General features: G+C 37.2%; 2 protein-coding genes across 3 annotated transcripts in view; one reads left to right on the top strand and one right to left on the bottom strand.

The window, feature by feature from the left end:
• The window catches only part of scn4ab (sodium channel, voltage-gated, type IV, alpha, b), a 53,928-nt gene extending 48,639 nt beyond the window's left edge, over positions 1 to 5,289 (top strand). For both annotated transcript variants that reach the window (XM_053231582.1, XM_053231580.1), the window contains exon 26: positions 180 to 5,289. In XM_053231582.1, coding sequence (XP_053087557.1) covers positions 180 to 1,273 — 1,094 coding nt within the window. In that variant the 3' untranslated portion in view covers positions 1,274 to 5,289. The remainder of the gene's footprint in view (positions 1 to 179) is intronic.
• A 5,570-nt stretch (positions 5,290 to 10,859) lies between these two features.
• LOC113543884 (CD209 antigen-like protein C) lies at positions 10,860 to 16,108 on the bottom strand. The gene is made up of 5 exons (XM_026942412.3): positions 15,920 to 16,108; positions 15,160 to 15,372; positions 11,531 to 11,655; positions 11,304 to 11,410; positions 10,860 to 11,223 (listed from the first exon to the last, which is right to left on the bottom strand). Exons 1-5 carry the CDS (start codon positions 16,026 to 16,028, stop codon positions 11,070 to 11,072), a joined length of 708 nt encoding a protein of 235 aa, XP_026798213.2. The 5' UTR covers positions 16,029 to 16,108; the 3' UTR covers positions 10,860 to 11,069.
• Positions 16,109 to 17,462: the final 1,354 nt, after the last annotated feature.

Here is a 17,462-nt window from a genome sequence, read left to right on the forward strand (position 1 = left end):
ATCAGCTTCACTTTTTTTGGTGTAGTCAAATTTGCACCTATTTTTACACATTCAAGCTTTCATTAAATCAGGGCCATGAATATTGTTTGCACTGAAATGTTTAAATGTATAATTCTATTACAAAATGCATATACAATCACTTTTCAGACACTGATCCTGTTATTAACATCTTCTTTTAGGCTTAGTCCTAGCGGACGTCATTGAGAAGTACTTTGTGTCACCCACGCTTTTCCGTGTCATCCGACTTGCCAGAATCGGACGTGTTCTGCGTCTGATCCGAGGTGCTAAAGGCATCCGGACGCTGCTGTTCGCCCTGATGATGTCCCTCCCTGCCCTCTTCAACATCGGCCTCCTCCTATTTTTAATCATGTTCATTTTCTCCATATTCGGCATGTCCAACTTTGCCTATGTGAAAAAAGATGCCGGCATCGATGACATGTTCAATTTTGAGACCTTTGGAAACAGTATAATATGTCTGTTCATGATCACAACGTCTGCCGGCTGGGACGGGCTTCTGTCCCCTATCCTCGACAGCAGACCTCCCGACTGCGACCCAGACATTGAGAATCCCGGCACAGATGTGAAGGGTAACTGTGGGAATGCTGGAGTGGGAATAGTCTTCTTTTGCAGCTACATTGTGATGTCCTTCCTTGTGGTGGTCAACATGTACATCGCCATCATTCTGGAGAACTTCAACGTGGCAACGGAAGAAAGCAGCGAGCCTTTATGCGAGGAAGACTTCGAGATGTTCTACGAGACCTGGGAGAAGTTTGATCCAGATGCTTCACAGTTCATCGAATACAATGCGCTGTCCGATTTCTGTGACACCCTGAAAGATCCGCTGAGGATCCCGAAGCCGAACACGGTCAAGCTGATCTCCATGGACCTGCCAATGGTACCTGGGGACAAGATCCACTGTCTGGACATCCTGCTGGCTCTTACAACCGAGGTGCTCGGCGAGTCCGGGGAAATGGACATGCTCAAGTCGAGTATGGAGGAGAAATTCATGGCAAACAACCCCTCTAAGGTGTCGTACGAGCCGATAACCAGCACTCTTCGACGGAAGCAGGAGGAAGTGGCTGCTAAGGTCATCCAGAGAGCCTACCGCAAATACAAACTCAAGAGTTCTTGCAATAAGGGAACCTACAGCTTCAGACAAAAGAGCGAGAAGCCTCCATGTGTAGCTCTGCAGAATGAGGTGGTCTTACACTCTGCCCCTTTCATCATCCCTGACCCGACCTACGTGGACAACTTGAGGGAGTCCATTGTGTAGCGAGCTCTTGCGGGTTTTTTCTGGTTATATACTCATCAAAATGACACTGTTTTCACAAAACTGCTTGTTCACTTCCAAAGTTAGTCCCTACTATGAAGGGAATGTGAGTGTGAGCTGCATTTGTGAGCTTTATATGTCACTATGAAAAAGTTAAGAACTAAAATCAGTGAAGAAGCCAGTGGCGTGAATTCTTTGAAAAAAAAAAAAAGTCTGTCATGTAGCATTAAGATGTTAGTTGGCACAATTTCCTAGTCCCAGAAGAATAGTAGAAAGAAGTACAAATGTAGCATGGGACTTTTAGATAATCTGTGAATACTTTTGATACAAGACTGAAGAAATTGTTAGCTTACATGGTGCACATGGAGAAGGTGTTAATTTCTTGTCAAAATTTGATATGAAACAAAGAAAGGAGAAGTTAAACATATCTATTTCATTTATAAAGCTAAATCAGATTACTGGTGTTATAGACTGCAATATATTACCAATACCCTAAATCCGAGATAGTTATCAGATTTATACTATTTTCACAAGGAACATTATGTAAAATCTGAAATCAGATAAGTCGTATCTACTCAGTTATTGCAGCCATGTGACTGAATATAATGTAGATGCAGAATCTGTTTAAAAAAAGACTATATTACACTTATCAATTTGTTTTCACTAGCCCTGCGTTCTAATACTGTAACATCAGCCTCGTCTACATTCTCTCTTGGAAGTGTATTACTCATGCCACATGATGGCCACGTGCGGCACGAGGGAACAGGAATGGAAACATGCTTCACCTCGGAATTAAAACATAGTTGTTTGGCAAATCAAAAATTTCCTTTTGAAGTAGATTCGTATATAGTTTACTAATATTCTATCAACAGAATAAAGTTACACAGTTATCATGTACAGTATAAATGGCAGAGTTAGCGTCATAATTTTTTTTTTTTTTTACGGGGGGAAATATTAGATATTTCTTGTTCCTGTTTACATTTATAAACAGTCTTATCCACCATTTTATGTCGTGTTCATAAAATGGTGGTTCAGCACATCAGCAACAGTAAATGAATCTCTACTTCTCTACTTGTAACTAGGATCATAGTAGCATCTGCTTTAGAGCAAGTCAATGTACTGATACTGTAGTCGGTTAAATCTGTAACACTGATCATACAGTCAGTGTTTTGAAAAAGTAAATGCAAGTAAATGAATGTTAAAGTTCACTCACTGGCTAGTTTATTGCTAGTTCGTGAGTTTTTGGTGCTGGGACACAGCAAGCAAAAACAAGCTTTCATGGAGGCATCCATGTTTTCCCCTTCAATTTATAGCGCAAATAAGCAGAGTTTGAAAAAAACAGGAAGCTGTGGAAGATTGTAACGGCTTCTGTTCCGGTTTACAGTCTACACTGATGATGATTTGATCCCTCGTGCCTCACTTCTCTTGCTTGAGCAAAAGAAATAATGAGAAGTGGATGAAGGTGTGTTGGAAACCGTATTTGAACGCATCTTTGGACATGCTAGCATGCTAGCAATTTCACATACCAAACCTACAGTACTGTGAAGAAAAAAAAAAAGGTTTTACTTGATTTTGACTTTATTTTCTTGGCCGTACGGTATAAAACCTTTGCAAAAAAAAGTTAATCACTGTAGTTTAGACTTCCTGAGAGTTTGGAGATCTAAATATTAAATAATCTAAATTTTAATTTAGATTTGACCCAGGTCAGAGTGTACTTATATCTGGAGCCACACTTTTTTTAGTTTAAAATAACATAAAATGCAGCTCTTAGTATTATTCATATTGTAGTTTAATTGTATGAGTCAAGAGAGATTCATTTAAGGTCTTAAATGCTTTTTACTGTTAAACCAACTTGTAAATTTGTACGAATTTGCACGAGGCAGCTTGCATGAAAGGTTAGTGACGGTACAGAAATAATGCCTCCTATGAATTTGCCGTAGGTTGGTTTATTCGTTAAAAAAGTAGGTTATGTTGCTATAATCTAAGAAGCTAGCTTTTCATTTCAGAAAGGATTTCATTATTTATTATTGTAAAATTTGCTTTATAGACTTTGTGCTTATGTTTTATTACAGTTTTTAATCACTGTTATTGCCACAGACCAAACATAATGATACAGAATAGCATTTAAACTACGCAATTACAAAACCTTGTGGGTCTGCTCACTCTCAGATCTTAATGTGACTCTAAAGGAGTGTTTTATTAAATGTACGAGCACTTGGTGATTAAAGCCATTAAGCCTATAGATAAAAGACTCGGACAGCACTAGTATTCACTGTTAAACATAAAGTATAAGTACATTAGACTTAATTTAATCTAATTAGACATTAGTAATTAGACATTACATTACTAGATTTATTGCCCCATTTTTCAGTTCACGTAATAATAAACATTTCTTTATTCACTGATACCTATTCCTTGGTTAGATTTTCAATTATTATTACATTTTAAACATTTTCTGGAGTATTTAAAATGATATAATTTAAAACAAAAACACAAATTAAAATAGTGTTACTGCTTTTGATGGGCAGTGAATATATAAAGATTTATTTGTAAAAAAAAAAAATAAATAAAAAATCTGGTTGAGACCTGAGGTCAGATTTTTCCCTGTTTATAATTAGTTATGATCAAAAGTTGATGTAAAAGTATCGTTAATCGTTCAATTTTTTTTTGATAATGTGTTTACAACGGGTGCACATAAAATCTTTTCTCTCTTTTATTTTATTTTTTTCCAACCAAATTTTCTTTTTCTCATTAAAAGGGAGTGGAGTATGTGGTTTCTAAAGTTGTCTGAAATATACCATGTAGGATGAGATATTGGGTTAATATTTTACTTTTCACATCCACATAAATATTAATACAGTACACAGGAAGGTGGAGCTCTTAAACCCTTTGTTTAGCTTTACATTGTGTCCGAATTATTCACTAGTGCTAATAAATATGTGTAGCAATAATAATAATAACAATAATAATACAGATGTAATGTAACCCACATAATGGTACATAATGTTCATGTTACTGATGTAAATACTAACAGACACTTGACAGCAATTGTTCAAGTATAAAACGTGACTGAATCATCGTCTTGACATGTTCTTAGTAAGTGTGTAAAGTCTTTACTGGCAGTGTTTAAACACCTAATAGTGCATTTAGATTAAATATAGTATAATTAAATTACTATTAACACCCTGAAGGTGATTATTCTTCTATAACAGCACATCCTGAAATGTCTTATTCCTCTTATACCGCAGTAATTGTAATCCCAATAGTCACGTTTTTTCATTAGGTAAAGAATAACTTGTACTTTTTTTTTTTTTTTTTTTTACCCAAAGTTACATTTAATGTTATGGAATGTCTGTGAAACAAGTTACTTACGTTATAACAGCTATAAACAGTCGTCCCCTCTCCAGCCTCGCTTTTTCCTCCCTCTAGTTAACACGATTAAAAAAAACCCCACCTTGTCTTTTTCTATAGCAGAAACTTACTGCTAAAAAAGCTTTGACACTGGAGACTCCTTCCATAAGCATTAAATAAACATCTCTTTACTGAAAAATTCTACATACATGTTTTTTAATCTGTTATGCAAATCTTCCAATTTTTAAAACCAGTCGTTACTAGAGAAACACTACTGCACTACTGTCAGACCTGCTGTTTGAGAAAACTGAGAAAAATCAACACCTCCTGACCAATCAGAATCAAGATTTCAACAGCGCTGCAGTATAAATATAACATACATTTGTATATGTGGTATGAAACATCTGATATTTTCTGCCAGTGCTTCTCAGTGCAATTCTCAAGGACTCCACAGTTTTTTGATTTTCTCATGGAGTTCACATGCAAGGATGGGCGAATTCTCTGTATAATCTCTGAAACGTCCCAATTACCAACCACAACCATGAGGCACTTTCATTTACTTGACAGAACTGTATCTGTGTCTCTGTATCACTGTATTCTGTATAATTTGTGTATAAAATGTATTTTTTGATGATAAAAACTAATAAAGTAGAAAACCTTTCTTTAAATATGCTGCTATCATTTTGTGTTTTGGTTTATTTCTGTTACCTAAGGGGCTATTTATTTTATTTGTAGTTTTCTCTCATTTGATTGGCTCCTGTAAAGTTATTTTGGGACTATGCCATTTTAGGACACCTTTAGGAGTTGCCCATATAAAAGCATACACCCTCGACTGAGCTGGACTAGGGGTGTAAACAAATACGGGTACATTATTCAGATTGAACAGATCTAAACTAATACAAGCAAGAATAGTAGGTGCAGGTTTTTTTTTTTTTTTAAGTTTGCCTGAAAGGTTCACAGGGCATCTGGCTGAGACTAGAGGTGCAGCAGAAGGTTTTTCCTTTCATACTTTAATACTTTCATGCTAAGAGCTTGAGCGTGAAGCTCACAAGAAAAAGACAACATTCATTTATGAATAGGTGGCACACGATTCTTTTTTTTGTCTGTTGTCACTGGTTTACTCCAGTAGCCCGACCTAAACACTGCCTTACTGAGCTCCAGAATAACATCAGATTTCTACCATATTTCTATCCAAACTGCCTGAAATTCACAAAAGAACTATGCTTTTATTTATAGTGTCAGGTAAGCGGCAGAGATGGATGCAGGATGTTCTCAGGCAAACAATTCAAAACACAATCAGACAATCAGCAAATGGGCAAAACTAGGCAATCTAAAAGATCAAACTAGCAAAGTAAGGAAGGCCAAAACCAGAAACACAATTAAGAGCAAAACAACATCTTAGTAACAACACTAGAGATATTAGATGAGACTTTTACACTGAGTGAAGGTCCAGGTTAGTTATAGTGTGAGTGTGATTAGAAACAGGTGAGTACAATTAGAAGTCTGGGGATGCAGCAGTGAGTTCTGGGAAATGGAGTTTGCAGCCAAAGCTGACCATGACTTCTTCAGCGTCATAGTAGATTCTAATAGCATGAGCTTTTCTGATCTTTCTGGAATTTCAATATACCTAAAAACTAAAGAAAATGTGATAAAATATTATTAGGTGACTACTACTATGATATCAGGGGTGATACCATGATCAAGAAGGTGGTTCGCCAAAGGTGAGGCTCAGGTTTGAAGGTTGGGGGTTCAGCACCTCTAAGCTGACACTGTTGGGCCCTTGAGCAAGGCCCTTAACCCTCTCTGATCCAGGGGCACTGTATCGTGGCTAACCCTGCACTCTGACACCAGATTCCTTACAACCTGGGATATGTGAAGAAAATAATTTCACTGTAATATGTGTGGCAAATACAACTTTTATTGTTGTCAACTATAAACAAAAGCTTGCTGTTTGGCAAAAGATATTATCATCATTTCGAAACATAGTTCTCTAGCTTACTCAGTCGCCGAAAGATAGAAATCTTTCCAGAAAGTACCACAGTACATCAGATTGAGACTGATTATGAACTCGAGTGGTGTAGCTGGGGTTGAGGAAATGTAAAAGTTAAAGAAACAAATAAAGTTCTGTTCTGCAAAATTTGTGAATGAACAATGAAGTGAGTGACCACAGTGAGTACAGGTTGCTACACAGATGTCTCAGGGTCTTAGCTGAAACTCATCCTGTCAACAAGAAGAGCCTCCAAACAAGCTCACAGTTGCCTAGAAGACGCAACCTGAGAGGACACAAGTGTTATGACGGAAATGACGGCGGTCGGTGTGAAAGGACATTGCATTTCAGAGTTTGATAGTCATCACGGCTCACTTTGAAATTGGAGTTGAGAGGAAGGCATGAGGAACACAGTGGAACGTTAGTGAAGGGAGAAGAGAAGAGTGCTGTAAGATGCCCTTGAGGCTTGTTCTAACACCTGCTTCACCTCAGCGGAAGACCAGCCTTTACCATTAGCAGTGTCACTGATCTCAGATCAGAAAGTAGAGCCACTGCCTTCCTTTAGACGGGGTCAGGGGTGCTGTAATTCCTCGATGTTAAAGGTCACTGGTGAGATTCTAAACATCCCAAGGATGCAGGTTGTCCAGTAGTATCTTAAAGGAAATGATACTGGACCTCCTGGAGCTTATAAATCAGGATATAAAAAATAGATGGATATAAAACACTAAAAATAAGTAAGGTGACAAAGTTTATGTAAGGAAAAAGACACCGTTATAAGAAAATAATCAACAACACTATGGGGAGTTACTGTTACAGCCCTATGTGGATTATTTTCCTAAAACAGCACATCCCAAAGTGTTTTATTCCTCTTATACTACAGCAATATGTCAAGAATTACAATATTTATTTCTTAAAGAATGACACATCATACTTTCTATCTGTTTATAGTTACATTTAATGTTGTGGAATGTCTGCGAAACAATTTATTTCTTATGTTATACGTTACGTTATACTAGCTGTAAACAGTTGTTTTCTCCCCTCTGTTACTCTTTTCTCTGTCTTGAGGTTAACAAGACGAGAAACCTGAACGTGTGAACTTCCTTTTTCCTGTGTCAGAAAACTTACTGACAAAATGCTGACACTGGAGACATTCAATATTAAATAAGTAAATGTCTCCTAACAGAAAAAGTCACTTTTCCTTTGCTAAATATTAGCACAGGTTAAAAATTTGTTTATAGATTATGTGGTGTTAGTGTTCAGTGGTCTTAGATACCTTTGAATAAACTAAGTAATTAATACATCCAGCCCTTAGAGAGTCTACTCCATCTATATTTTGGCATCAACATGAAAGGGTTTAGTTATTTTGGGGGGCATCAGCGCCAGCGGAAGTAACGGATGGGGCTGTTAAAACGAGAGTTACATGATAGCGCTTTAAAATAGCCGTGGCAGTCTCATCCAAGCAGGGTACCATACATTAACACTGAAGGCAGAGACGGAAAAAGAAAAAGAAAGTAATAAGATGCGTCTGTGGATCTGGGTGTTTGTGTGCAGAGGCAAGCTGTATCCACCTTCCAGGAAAAACTGAGTATAAATGTAGAAGATATCAGGGCATGCCTACCACATCTTTCTTTACGCCTACTTTCCTTAAATGCTTCTCTTTATTCCAATCTCTCACCTCATTACTTGTGAAATACCAAAGTGACTACAGACTGGCAGGAGTTCTACTCATTATATTCCTCCTAATCAAGCTAGGGACTCAGTCTTCCTCCTGTCTTCCATCAAGGGTATCACTTCCCCAGAAGGGCTTGAAGGAACGGACAGAAGCCAGCGAATGCCAGAGGCAGTCAGTCCTCCTCGAGACACACCCTGCATGCCACTCATGCATGCAATATTCACCATAATGTGCGCACACACACACACACACACACACACTCACAGCTAGTTGCCCTTTAAATGGGTACATAGCGCTGGGGAGATTATCAGCTTTTAAAATGTTAAAGTACACATTTATACCTTGCTTTAGAGTGCTTTGTATAAATCAGAGCCTCTATACAGATCTCAGAATCCACAGGTGAATCCAGGTATGTGAGCAAGACTGATGGACTGAAAGATAGAAAGAGACGATAGAGAGGCAATTTGAGAGTAAAAGAGAAAAGCAGGAACAGGTGGCATGTTAGGTAGAGAGAAAGAATGAATGAAGAAGATGTTGTGGTGATATCTAGTAGAGGAAGCTGGTTGGTGAGTAATATTACACTGGCACACTTACCCTCCTACTCCCACCAGGAAACGAGAATAAATGCCTGCTGGTGTTTATCTTATGAGTCATGAGTCATTGCAGACGGATCAAGAGACACTTCCATTAAGATCTGAGAAGAAACATGGTCACTGCAACATAATGCTTTAGGGAATAATTTTTTTTTATCTCTATCCAGCTTTTGGCCATTCCAAGCCTTATCTGCTTTCTCATAATACAAAAATTCCTGGATTCACATAACAGAACATTTTGATCCCTCAGTTCTACACATCTGCCTGCACAGAGAGTCGAAACAGAGTGTGATCCAAACTTCAGCACAGCTTGGATAGACTAACTAACATCTGAGAACTAAGATCTGACTAACAGTAGAAAAAAAAAGTGCAGGAAATGTAGTGTCTTTGGTTAATTGATAGCGAGTAGCATTACTGCCTCCCAGCTCCAGACTGCCTGGTTTAATCCTGAGTTCATGTTAATGTCTGTGTGGAGTTTCTGTGCATGTTCTCCCCCTGTAGCTTCCCTCCAGGTTCTTCAGTTTCCTCCCACCTCCCAAAAACATGTAGATTTGCAACACTAAGTTGCCCCTAGGTATGAATGTAGTTTTCATTTAGTTTAATTTAGTTTTAATTTAGAACATGTGGCCTGTTTGAGAAGTTTAAGAAAAGCCTCCTGGGTGAAGCACCTCATGAAGCTGATTGAGATGATGCTGTGAGTGTTCAAAGCTTCATCAGGAATACTGTTAAAATTTTAAAATATAAAATAGCTTGGATTTTTCTGTCATTGCATATATGAGTTATTTCATAGTGCTATTTTCTGTTATTATTCTAAAATAAAAGGAAATAGTGAAAACCAAGGCCTTCTAGAAGCAAGGGTGTACAAACTTTTGACTGGCTTTGCTGGACAGGTGTTCTCAATCAATTAAATGTTTATTAAATTCCATGAACCCTATCAGTTCAGATTTGCTTAAATATTTTGCCTATTTATTTGAGCCATATAGTTTTTTTTATTCCTGAACTTTCCACTCACAAAACCACATTAGGTCCATTGGATTGTAATTTCTAAATAAAATTTACAGACCCCCTGGTTATGCTTCACAAACCCCAACTGGAGAACCATTGGTGTAAGATATTCAGTCACATTCCATCTAATATGAAACAATACTTCAATATTAAATATTCATAGTAGATATTCATAATAATGAATATGGTAAATAGATATTATTTATTTACCATATAAATATGGGAGGTAAATATTGATACTAGTGTCTCCTCTTAAAAGAGTGCAATTGCCAGTAGTCTGAATATCCATCCTAGGATACGTGTGGCTGCTTCACTTGAACTTGGAGCCTTTATTTGAAGAAGCAGAATGAACAGCTCAGTAACCGTGCACTGGGTGCCATCATGTGGCTGAAGGATTTAAACACAGGAGAAGTTTAGTGTTTTCTCACTGACAGTGTTTTGAGTTAGACTGCTCAACAGTGTGGATTTTTAGAAAACTACCTGAAATGTATTTGGGGAAACAATTGACTTTAAAGTCAATACTACTTAAAAAAAAAAAAACATTTTAATTGATTATACCTGCTCTCACCAATAATTTAAGATCAAACCACTTGGCATCATTATCTGATTCTCCATCTGAAATCTCTCTCCAAACTGGACACTAAAAATGCAGGGATTCATGAGATAGCATCTTTGGAAGAATGATGTTCAGTGCTCCAGTACAGTTCCAAAGATTTGTAGATCTGATGTGAAGGTGCATTGATGCTGTTCTGGTGGCTCATGGTGGCCAAATACCTTATTAATACACTTTATGTTGGTTGGACCTTTACTTTTTCTGCATCTGTAAGTCTATAAAGCTCAGCATTGTGGTTTTTAACAGAGCATTAAGAGCAACGACTATATAAATAGTCTATGATTAAGATACTGAGCTGTGTCCAAAGATTGAAAAACAGATGATACTGGCAGACTCAGTAATATCAGTTAGGATTTATCAATTAGCGAGAAATACAAGCAAAAAGCACAGAAATTAAAAAAGTAATGCATGATGATGATGTAACTGATACACAGGAAGTCTGATCGGTCAGAATAGCAGTGGAATAATTTTTTATTAATTTTACATAGTCATCAAATGTGATGTTGGATTTGCAGCAAACAGCTTAACAAAATACAGACTTTATCGATGTATTAAAAATGAATATTCTGATTTGTGCTCTAGTTATTTGAGCTCATCTGGCAAATCGCTAATACAGGAATGTTACAGGGATAATCAGCCCACGTCCTGATCTCAGCTTTAGCAAATTTGCTGCCAGTTACAGCACAGTCCTCATCATTATTGTAGTCATTAGGTTCCTCATCCCACCAGAACCTGAAAACATATAGAGTATCCTCTTCATTTCACACATAGAGCAGCAGATTGAGAATAAGACCTGCTTGGTGAACATTTACCCATTGGTCAGTGTTGTGCCGTCCACCCACTTCCACATCCCTTCTTCAGCAATGTCAATCAAACCAATCCAAGCCTCAGTACCCTTGAAAATTTTACTGAGGAATTCCTGTAATTGAGACAGTATGATATGTAAGGAAAAAACTGAGGTGGAAATGTTGGTCTACTGATAAAGACGAGATGTGAAAAAAAAAGTGATGGAAACTGGGTTGTTTGAATAAATGATGACCTGGTCTTCTCGGCTGGTGATGATCGCAAGGTCGGCTCCTTTCGACCTGCAGTCCTGTCTAGCATCATTCCAGCTCTTCTTCTCTGTTGTCATGAAATACCTCTGACACTGCTGTATGGAATTATCTGCAGAGGGTTATATTTGTAGAGTCAGTGCATTTATAGCTGAAATAAGCACTGGATGAAAATAAGTTGCACGTGTCATGTTTTTCCCCAAAGTTCAAGGTTCTCACTTAGTTTATTAATTCGTATTTCAACTGTTGTCCTAAATTATGTCTTTCTTTGAGTTGCAGTTTTTCCTTGTTGCCTTTTGTTTGTTTAGCTTTGTGTCTTCTATGCTATAATGGTCCTTTACCTGGGTTAAGGGCTTAAAATATCACAACTTGGAGCAGATAACTGGACCCAAATGCACAACTCAGTACACAGCTGGTGGTTCAAAAGGCTTTACTGAAGATTAAGGTCCCAAAGATACAAAAGATCTCAAAAATTCAGGTAGATTTTTCCACATCACAAACACTGAATCAGGATCAAAAAAAGGCAAGGCTAAACAGGAAATTAGCTCAAGAAAAGTCAGAGAGTCACTGAGAAAAGGCTGGAACGCTAGGCAGTAAGGAGCTTAGACGAACTGGCAACTAGGACAGGGAACACAGAGCTTAAATACACAAGTAGACAATCAGACACAGATGAACCACCTCAGGGCAGGGCTGTAGTCACACAGGAAGAAAACAGGAAGTGACGCTATCTGAAATGAGAACAGAGGTGAGAACTTTCAAAATAAAAATGAATGTTTAGGCTGAAGCTAACTTGAACTTAAGCAGCAGATGTGACATAAACCAGGAAACAGAACCACAAAACCATGAACAAACACAAAAAAAGCAAGGCTCATACTTAACAATACAGCTTTAATATGACTTTGCAAAGACACAGGACAAAACGGAGGATGTAAATACACAAACTAATCAAGAGGAAACAAGGAACAGGTGACAGCAATCATGGAAACAAAGCAATGACAGATGAGGAGTGGACAATCCTGACAGTGTTAGGCTAGTTAGTGTTAGACAGCTAGATTTTATGGTCTATTTTGGTGTTTCACATTCCAACCAGATTGAAGTCCACTGCTTTTGCAGGCCACTCACAGTGTACCAGTATTTCATCAGAGTCGTAGTACAAGTCATACACAGATTTGGCTCTATGCTCTCTACACTCATCATTCAGGAACATAGGAGTGTCAGTGTTGTGATCTGCAAACTGTAAAGCTCAGAGCCTGACTGACTAATTCCTAACTTTTATGTTGAATCAGATTCATCCATATGTACAAACTACTGTCACTCTACAATAAATTAGTAATCAAATTCTAGCTAATGGTAAATGTTGGTTATTTACAGGATAATTTTACTTCTGATTAATTCATTAACAACCTATGTGGCATGATTCATGTTTTCAGGGAAAAAGGAATAGTTGCTTTAAAACAAACATAATCTATTAACAGTTTTAGACAAGTAATAAAAGTTACTTTTCACATGACAGCATAACATTAACTTAATTTCATCAATTAAAACATTGACTTTTTCATTTTAAATACTTATATGTTCAAAAATAGCAACTTTGTTTTTTTCACTGTTACTTGTACTTACACAGTTTTGGCTTGATACATCCACTTTTAATTGATTAAGATTTTGACACATATCAATACTTTAACATAGAGTAAGTTTCATTTCTCAGTATTTTTTCCACCTCTTCATGCTGGGTTTCTATTTGTGTTAAATTTTTGTTCTTTTCCTAGTAGAAGTCAGAAGTGAATCTCTGTATTCCACAGTTTCACTTCCACGTTTGCCAGGTTATTTTAGTCCATCTTTGGTTTGCATTATTACACTGCTTGTTCTAACAATACTTTCTCACTCAAGTGACCATGCGGGTGTTCGTGTGGTCATTGGCATTAAGAAAGACGTAGATCCTCAGACAGAGATGCTCCTTTTTGAGTTCATTAAATTTCGCTGCTTCTAGGAAATACTTGCCTTTCATTTCTACATGTTGTATGATGACATAAAACAAAAAGTTTGTATGCTCAGTGTGTAGTTTATTTTGGGCAATCCGATAAGTATCCAATATAGTAGAAGTATAGTATAAGTATAGCATATATCATAGCATATATTAGTTCATTGGGTCAAAACACATACAGAAGGGGTTAAACAACAGAAAGCCTTAACCATATATGAGACATTGAGGTGACTTGGGTAGCAAACCAATGTTGACCAATGTAATTTTGTACATTTGGCACCCGTTAAGTCAGTGATGGTTCAGTGTTTATGAGGTTGTGATGAAATATCGACCTCACCAAGGTTGATGCAGCATTGTACAAGGAGGGCCAACAAAGCCACTCAAAATAAACATCAGAACAGAAACTTTCATCATCAGAATCTAACATTTACTTTATTAATAACTTTGCTAACATTGTATGAAATATGCTTATTTGTCAACTTTGGTCAAGTGATAGGTCAATGGTCAATGTTTAGGTGAAGGTTGGGAGGGTTGGTATGAAACATGCTTCTTTGCCGCCATTGGGACAGCGTAAGGTCAACTTTGAAAAGGTTATGAATCAAATATTGACCTCACCTAGGTTGGGCCAACATTGTCGCAGTGGTGTATAAGGAGGGTACTAAACCAATTTCAACAGCAACAGTACTAAACATATTTCATTATAAGAATTATAATGAAATATGTTTAATATGACATTTAATTTATCCATAAATTTGTCAGTGTTGGTCCAATATGGGCATGGGTGTAATGAAAAGGGCTCCTTTGACTAGCATTGCATCAACATTCTGAAACAAGGTTCTGAAAAAAATATTAACCCCACCAAGTTTGGGCCAAATTTTACGGGCTATTGTATAAGGAAGGGCATCGTTTTTTTTTTCTGGGCAGAGTCTAAACTAGCTACATACAATAAAATAAAATAGCTAGATGCAATAACACAAATTTCTACAAGGGTTATTCTTAACCTTGACAGGGTTGATCCACCATTGGTAGGCTTTTTTATGAAAGGTGGTCCTTTGTCACTGCTGGGCTGGTGTTAACATTTGTAAGTTTATGAACGAAAGATCAACCTTGTATACAGAGGGTCCAACATAGATACCCAAAATAGACATTCCACCAATTTGTGCTACCTGGGTAAGGGTCTAAACCAGGAACCGCAACTACAAAACCATCAACAAACACATGAGAGCAAAGCTCAGATAATACAACTGCGCAATAAGATTTCACAAAGACATCAGGTAACACAAAGGGCAATAAATACACAAACTAATAAAGAGAGAACAAGTAACAGATGAAACTAATCAGGGAAACAAACCAGTGACATGACCAGGGTGTGGAGACACCAAAAACAGTCACCTAAATGAAAACATGAGTACATGGCACTTGTTGTCACTAACTGTCACAAAAACACAGCACAATAAACTGGACAATGGGTGTTACTGAGATCCCTCATCATTTATTCAGGCTTCGGAGAACATTTGTGGAGGAAGAAAATGAAATGCAATAAAAATTCCATTTTTATTGAGATTTAGATTTGAGATTACTGGGAAATTGATAATGTTTATGAGATCATGTGACAGGTGGTAAACTACTTACTCAACATCATCTGGAGTCCATCTCTCTCAGTGTGTAGCTGATCTCTCTCTGCAGTCATATTGTCATAACTGATCTGCAACTGGTCTCTTTCTCTTGTCACGCTGTTGAGTTTCACCGTCAACACTATAATGACGCTCAGCAGGAGAACACACAGCAGCGCTACACACACTGCGGACACACATCTGGAACGTCTGCTCCTTGCATTATCATCTCCTAGAGTGGGGTCGGACACAGACATGATACTTTTAGTCCTATTTAATCACCACATTAGCACATTTAAAATGTCTCGGGTAGACAAGAGGTCTAGGGAATGAAAATTGTGCCCGTACAAACTTTTACATAATGCTTCCTCAACCCCTCTCACTTAAGTGTAACAAGAGAAATTTGTAGAAATTGAAATGTTCCTGTGTTGGAAAGCTGACTGTTACAAAGCATAGATGTTACCTAAATGTCTCCTTACAAACAACATCACTATATCAATAATTATAAGTTTTTCTATAGAAAATTAATCCACACCTTCAGACCAATCAGCATCAAGAACTCAATGGCACCGTGATATAATTTTCTTGTTTCTACACGGTTGGTTGTTTATGTATTCTGCTTTTCTTTTCTTAGAATACCACTTCATACCATACATTTTACTTCCTATCTGACTCACATGCAAAGTGTGTGTAAATGCAGACTACAGTATCCAAATATCCTCATATCATTGTGCTCATAACCGTGTCCGTGTTGGTGTGTTTGAGTGTGTATACTGTACCTGAGCGTTGAGGACCCTGGTTGCTTATTTTCCTGGGATTGCTCGATTTCTTCCAATTTACGTATTGACATTCCAATGAATCCTCATATATATCTAAACTCGTGTCCATTCTGCTCTCTGCAGTAACCCTGTGTTATAGTGAAGTGAGTATATTCTCCTATAGAGATTGTTGATGACATGTGGGTTTGTGGGCATGTACCTCAATGATGAATCAGAGGAAGTGCAACTTTGTGCTGTAGCTTCTACAAGTTGTGCAATGTTTTGCCATGCAAGGCTTTGTAAGAGTCAGGGGTAAAGCTGTTCCTTTAAGATTGTCTCCTTTATAGATTGTAAAATCTATAAAATTAATCACTCAAACATCTTCAGTATTTGGATCCAATCCCATACGGAGCATGGAAGCTGACAAATGTATCTGAACATGAATTTCATAAATTTGAATTATATATCACAATTATATGTCACATTAAATATTTTTTTCCTGGGGTGCAATTAATAAATTTACATTTTTGCCAATGTTTTTCTTTGTTCTGATCTTTGCTAGAGGTAAGATTTGACTTTAAACATATATAAGTGTAAATGACTAAATAATCAATCAGGATTTATAAATACAAATCTCAAAAAAAAAAGGGCCAGGAGTGAAGCTTCTGGGATTCCCATGGGAAAGTAGATGCATTCAGAGCTGTCAATCAATTAAAAAAAGTTTTAATGTAACCCAACAAGATGGCAAAAGGAAATTGAATCTACTTTTAAGTGTTATAACTTGCTAATCGTTAATCATAATTTTGTGTATGACAATCATCTTCCAAAATTTCATAATTGGCACTGGCCTAATCAAAATTGTATTAGTTATAAATAGGGTTAGAAATAGACGGGTGCACTAAACACTGGTAAGTGTACAGGGTCATAACCAGTTTTAGTCAGCTCTACAGTCTATTTTAGCTGGTTATTGTGAATTATAGAACTGAGATGTTCATTATTTTGTACATTATGTTTACATAAAATCGATTCTTTTAATTTAATCTTGCAAAATGAATGCTCTATTGTAGGAGAAAGACGTAACATAGGGTAATTAATAAAAAATGCAAGTGTCTCTGTTTTAATTAAAATAGATGGTAGCTTTTCCCCAAGCGCCTGGTGTTTAGTGTAAAACCCTGTACATATGCAGGTTCTAGTTTCTACTGTGGCTGGCTTGACCACAGGCACAATGTCGTGAGAGTTAAATATAATGTGTGATTGAGGCTATGAAGTGTCCTCCGCAGCTGCTCTGAGGTCAGAGAACCGAACATCACTGCTCAGTTTGTTTCCACACAGTAGGCTACATGCTGCCACGACATTATCAGGGAGTCACTGTTTCCATATTCAATATGGCAACTGGAGATAGTTGTGGTCTGGCTTCCGTGTCCTCATAGCTAGTTATGTTGATGCAAGTGCATGCTGAGCATCAACCACTTCTCATCACTATGAAAAAAATCCATATTTTTTAGCCGAACAACTCTTTAGTCTAAGGACAGAAAATTCTTGAGTAAATCAAAAAAAAGATTAA

This window comes from Pangasianodon hypophthalmus, chromosome 29 (genome assembly GCF_027358585.1).
Source record: "Pangasianodon hypophthalmus isolate fPanHyp1 chromosome 29, fPanHyp1.pri, whole genome shotgun sequence".
In the NCBI taxonomy this organism is placed as follows: Eukaryota; Metazoa; Chordata; class Actinopteri; order Siluriformes; family Pangasiidae; genus Pangasianodon; species Pangasianodon hypophthalmus.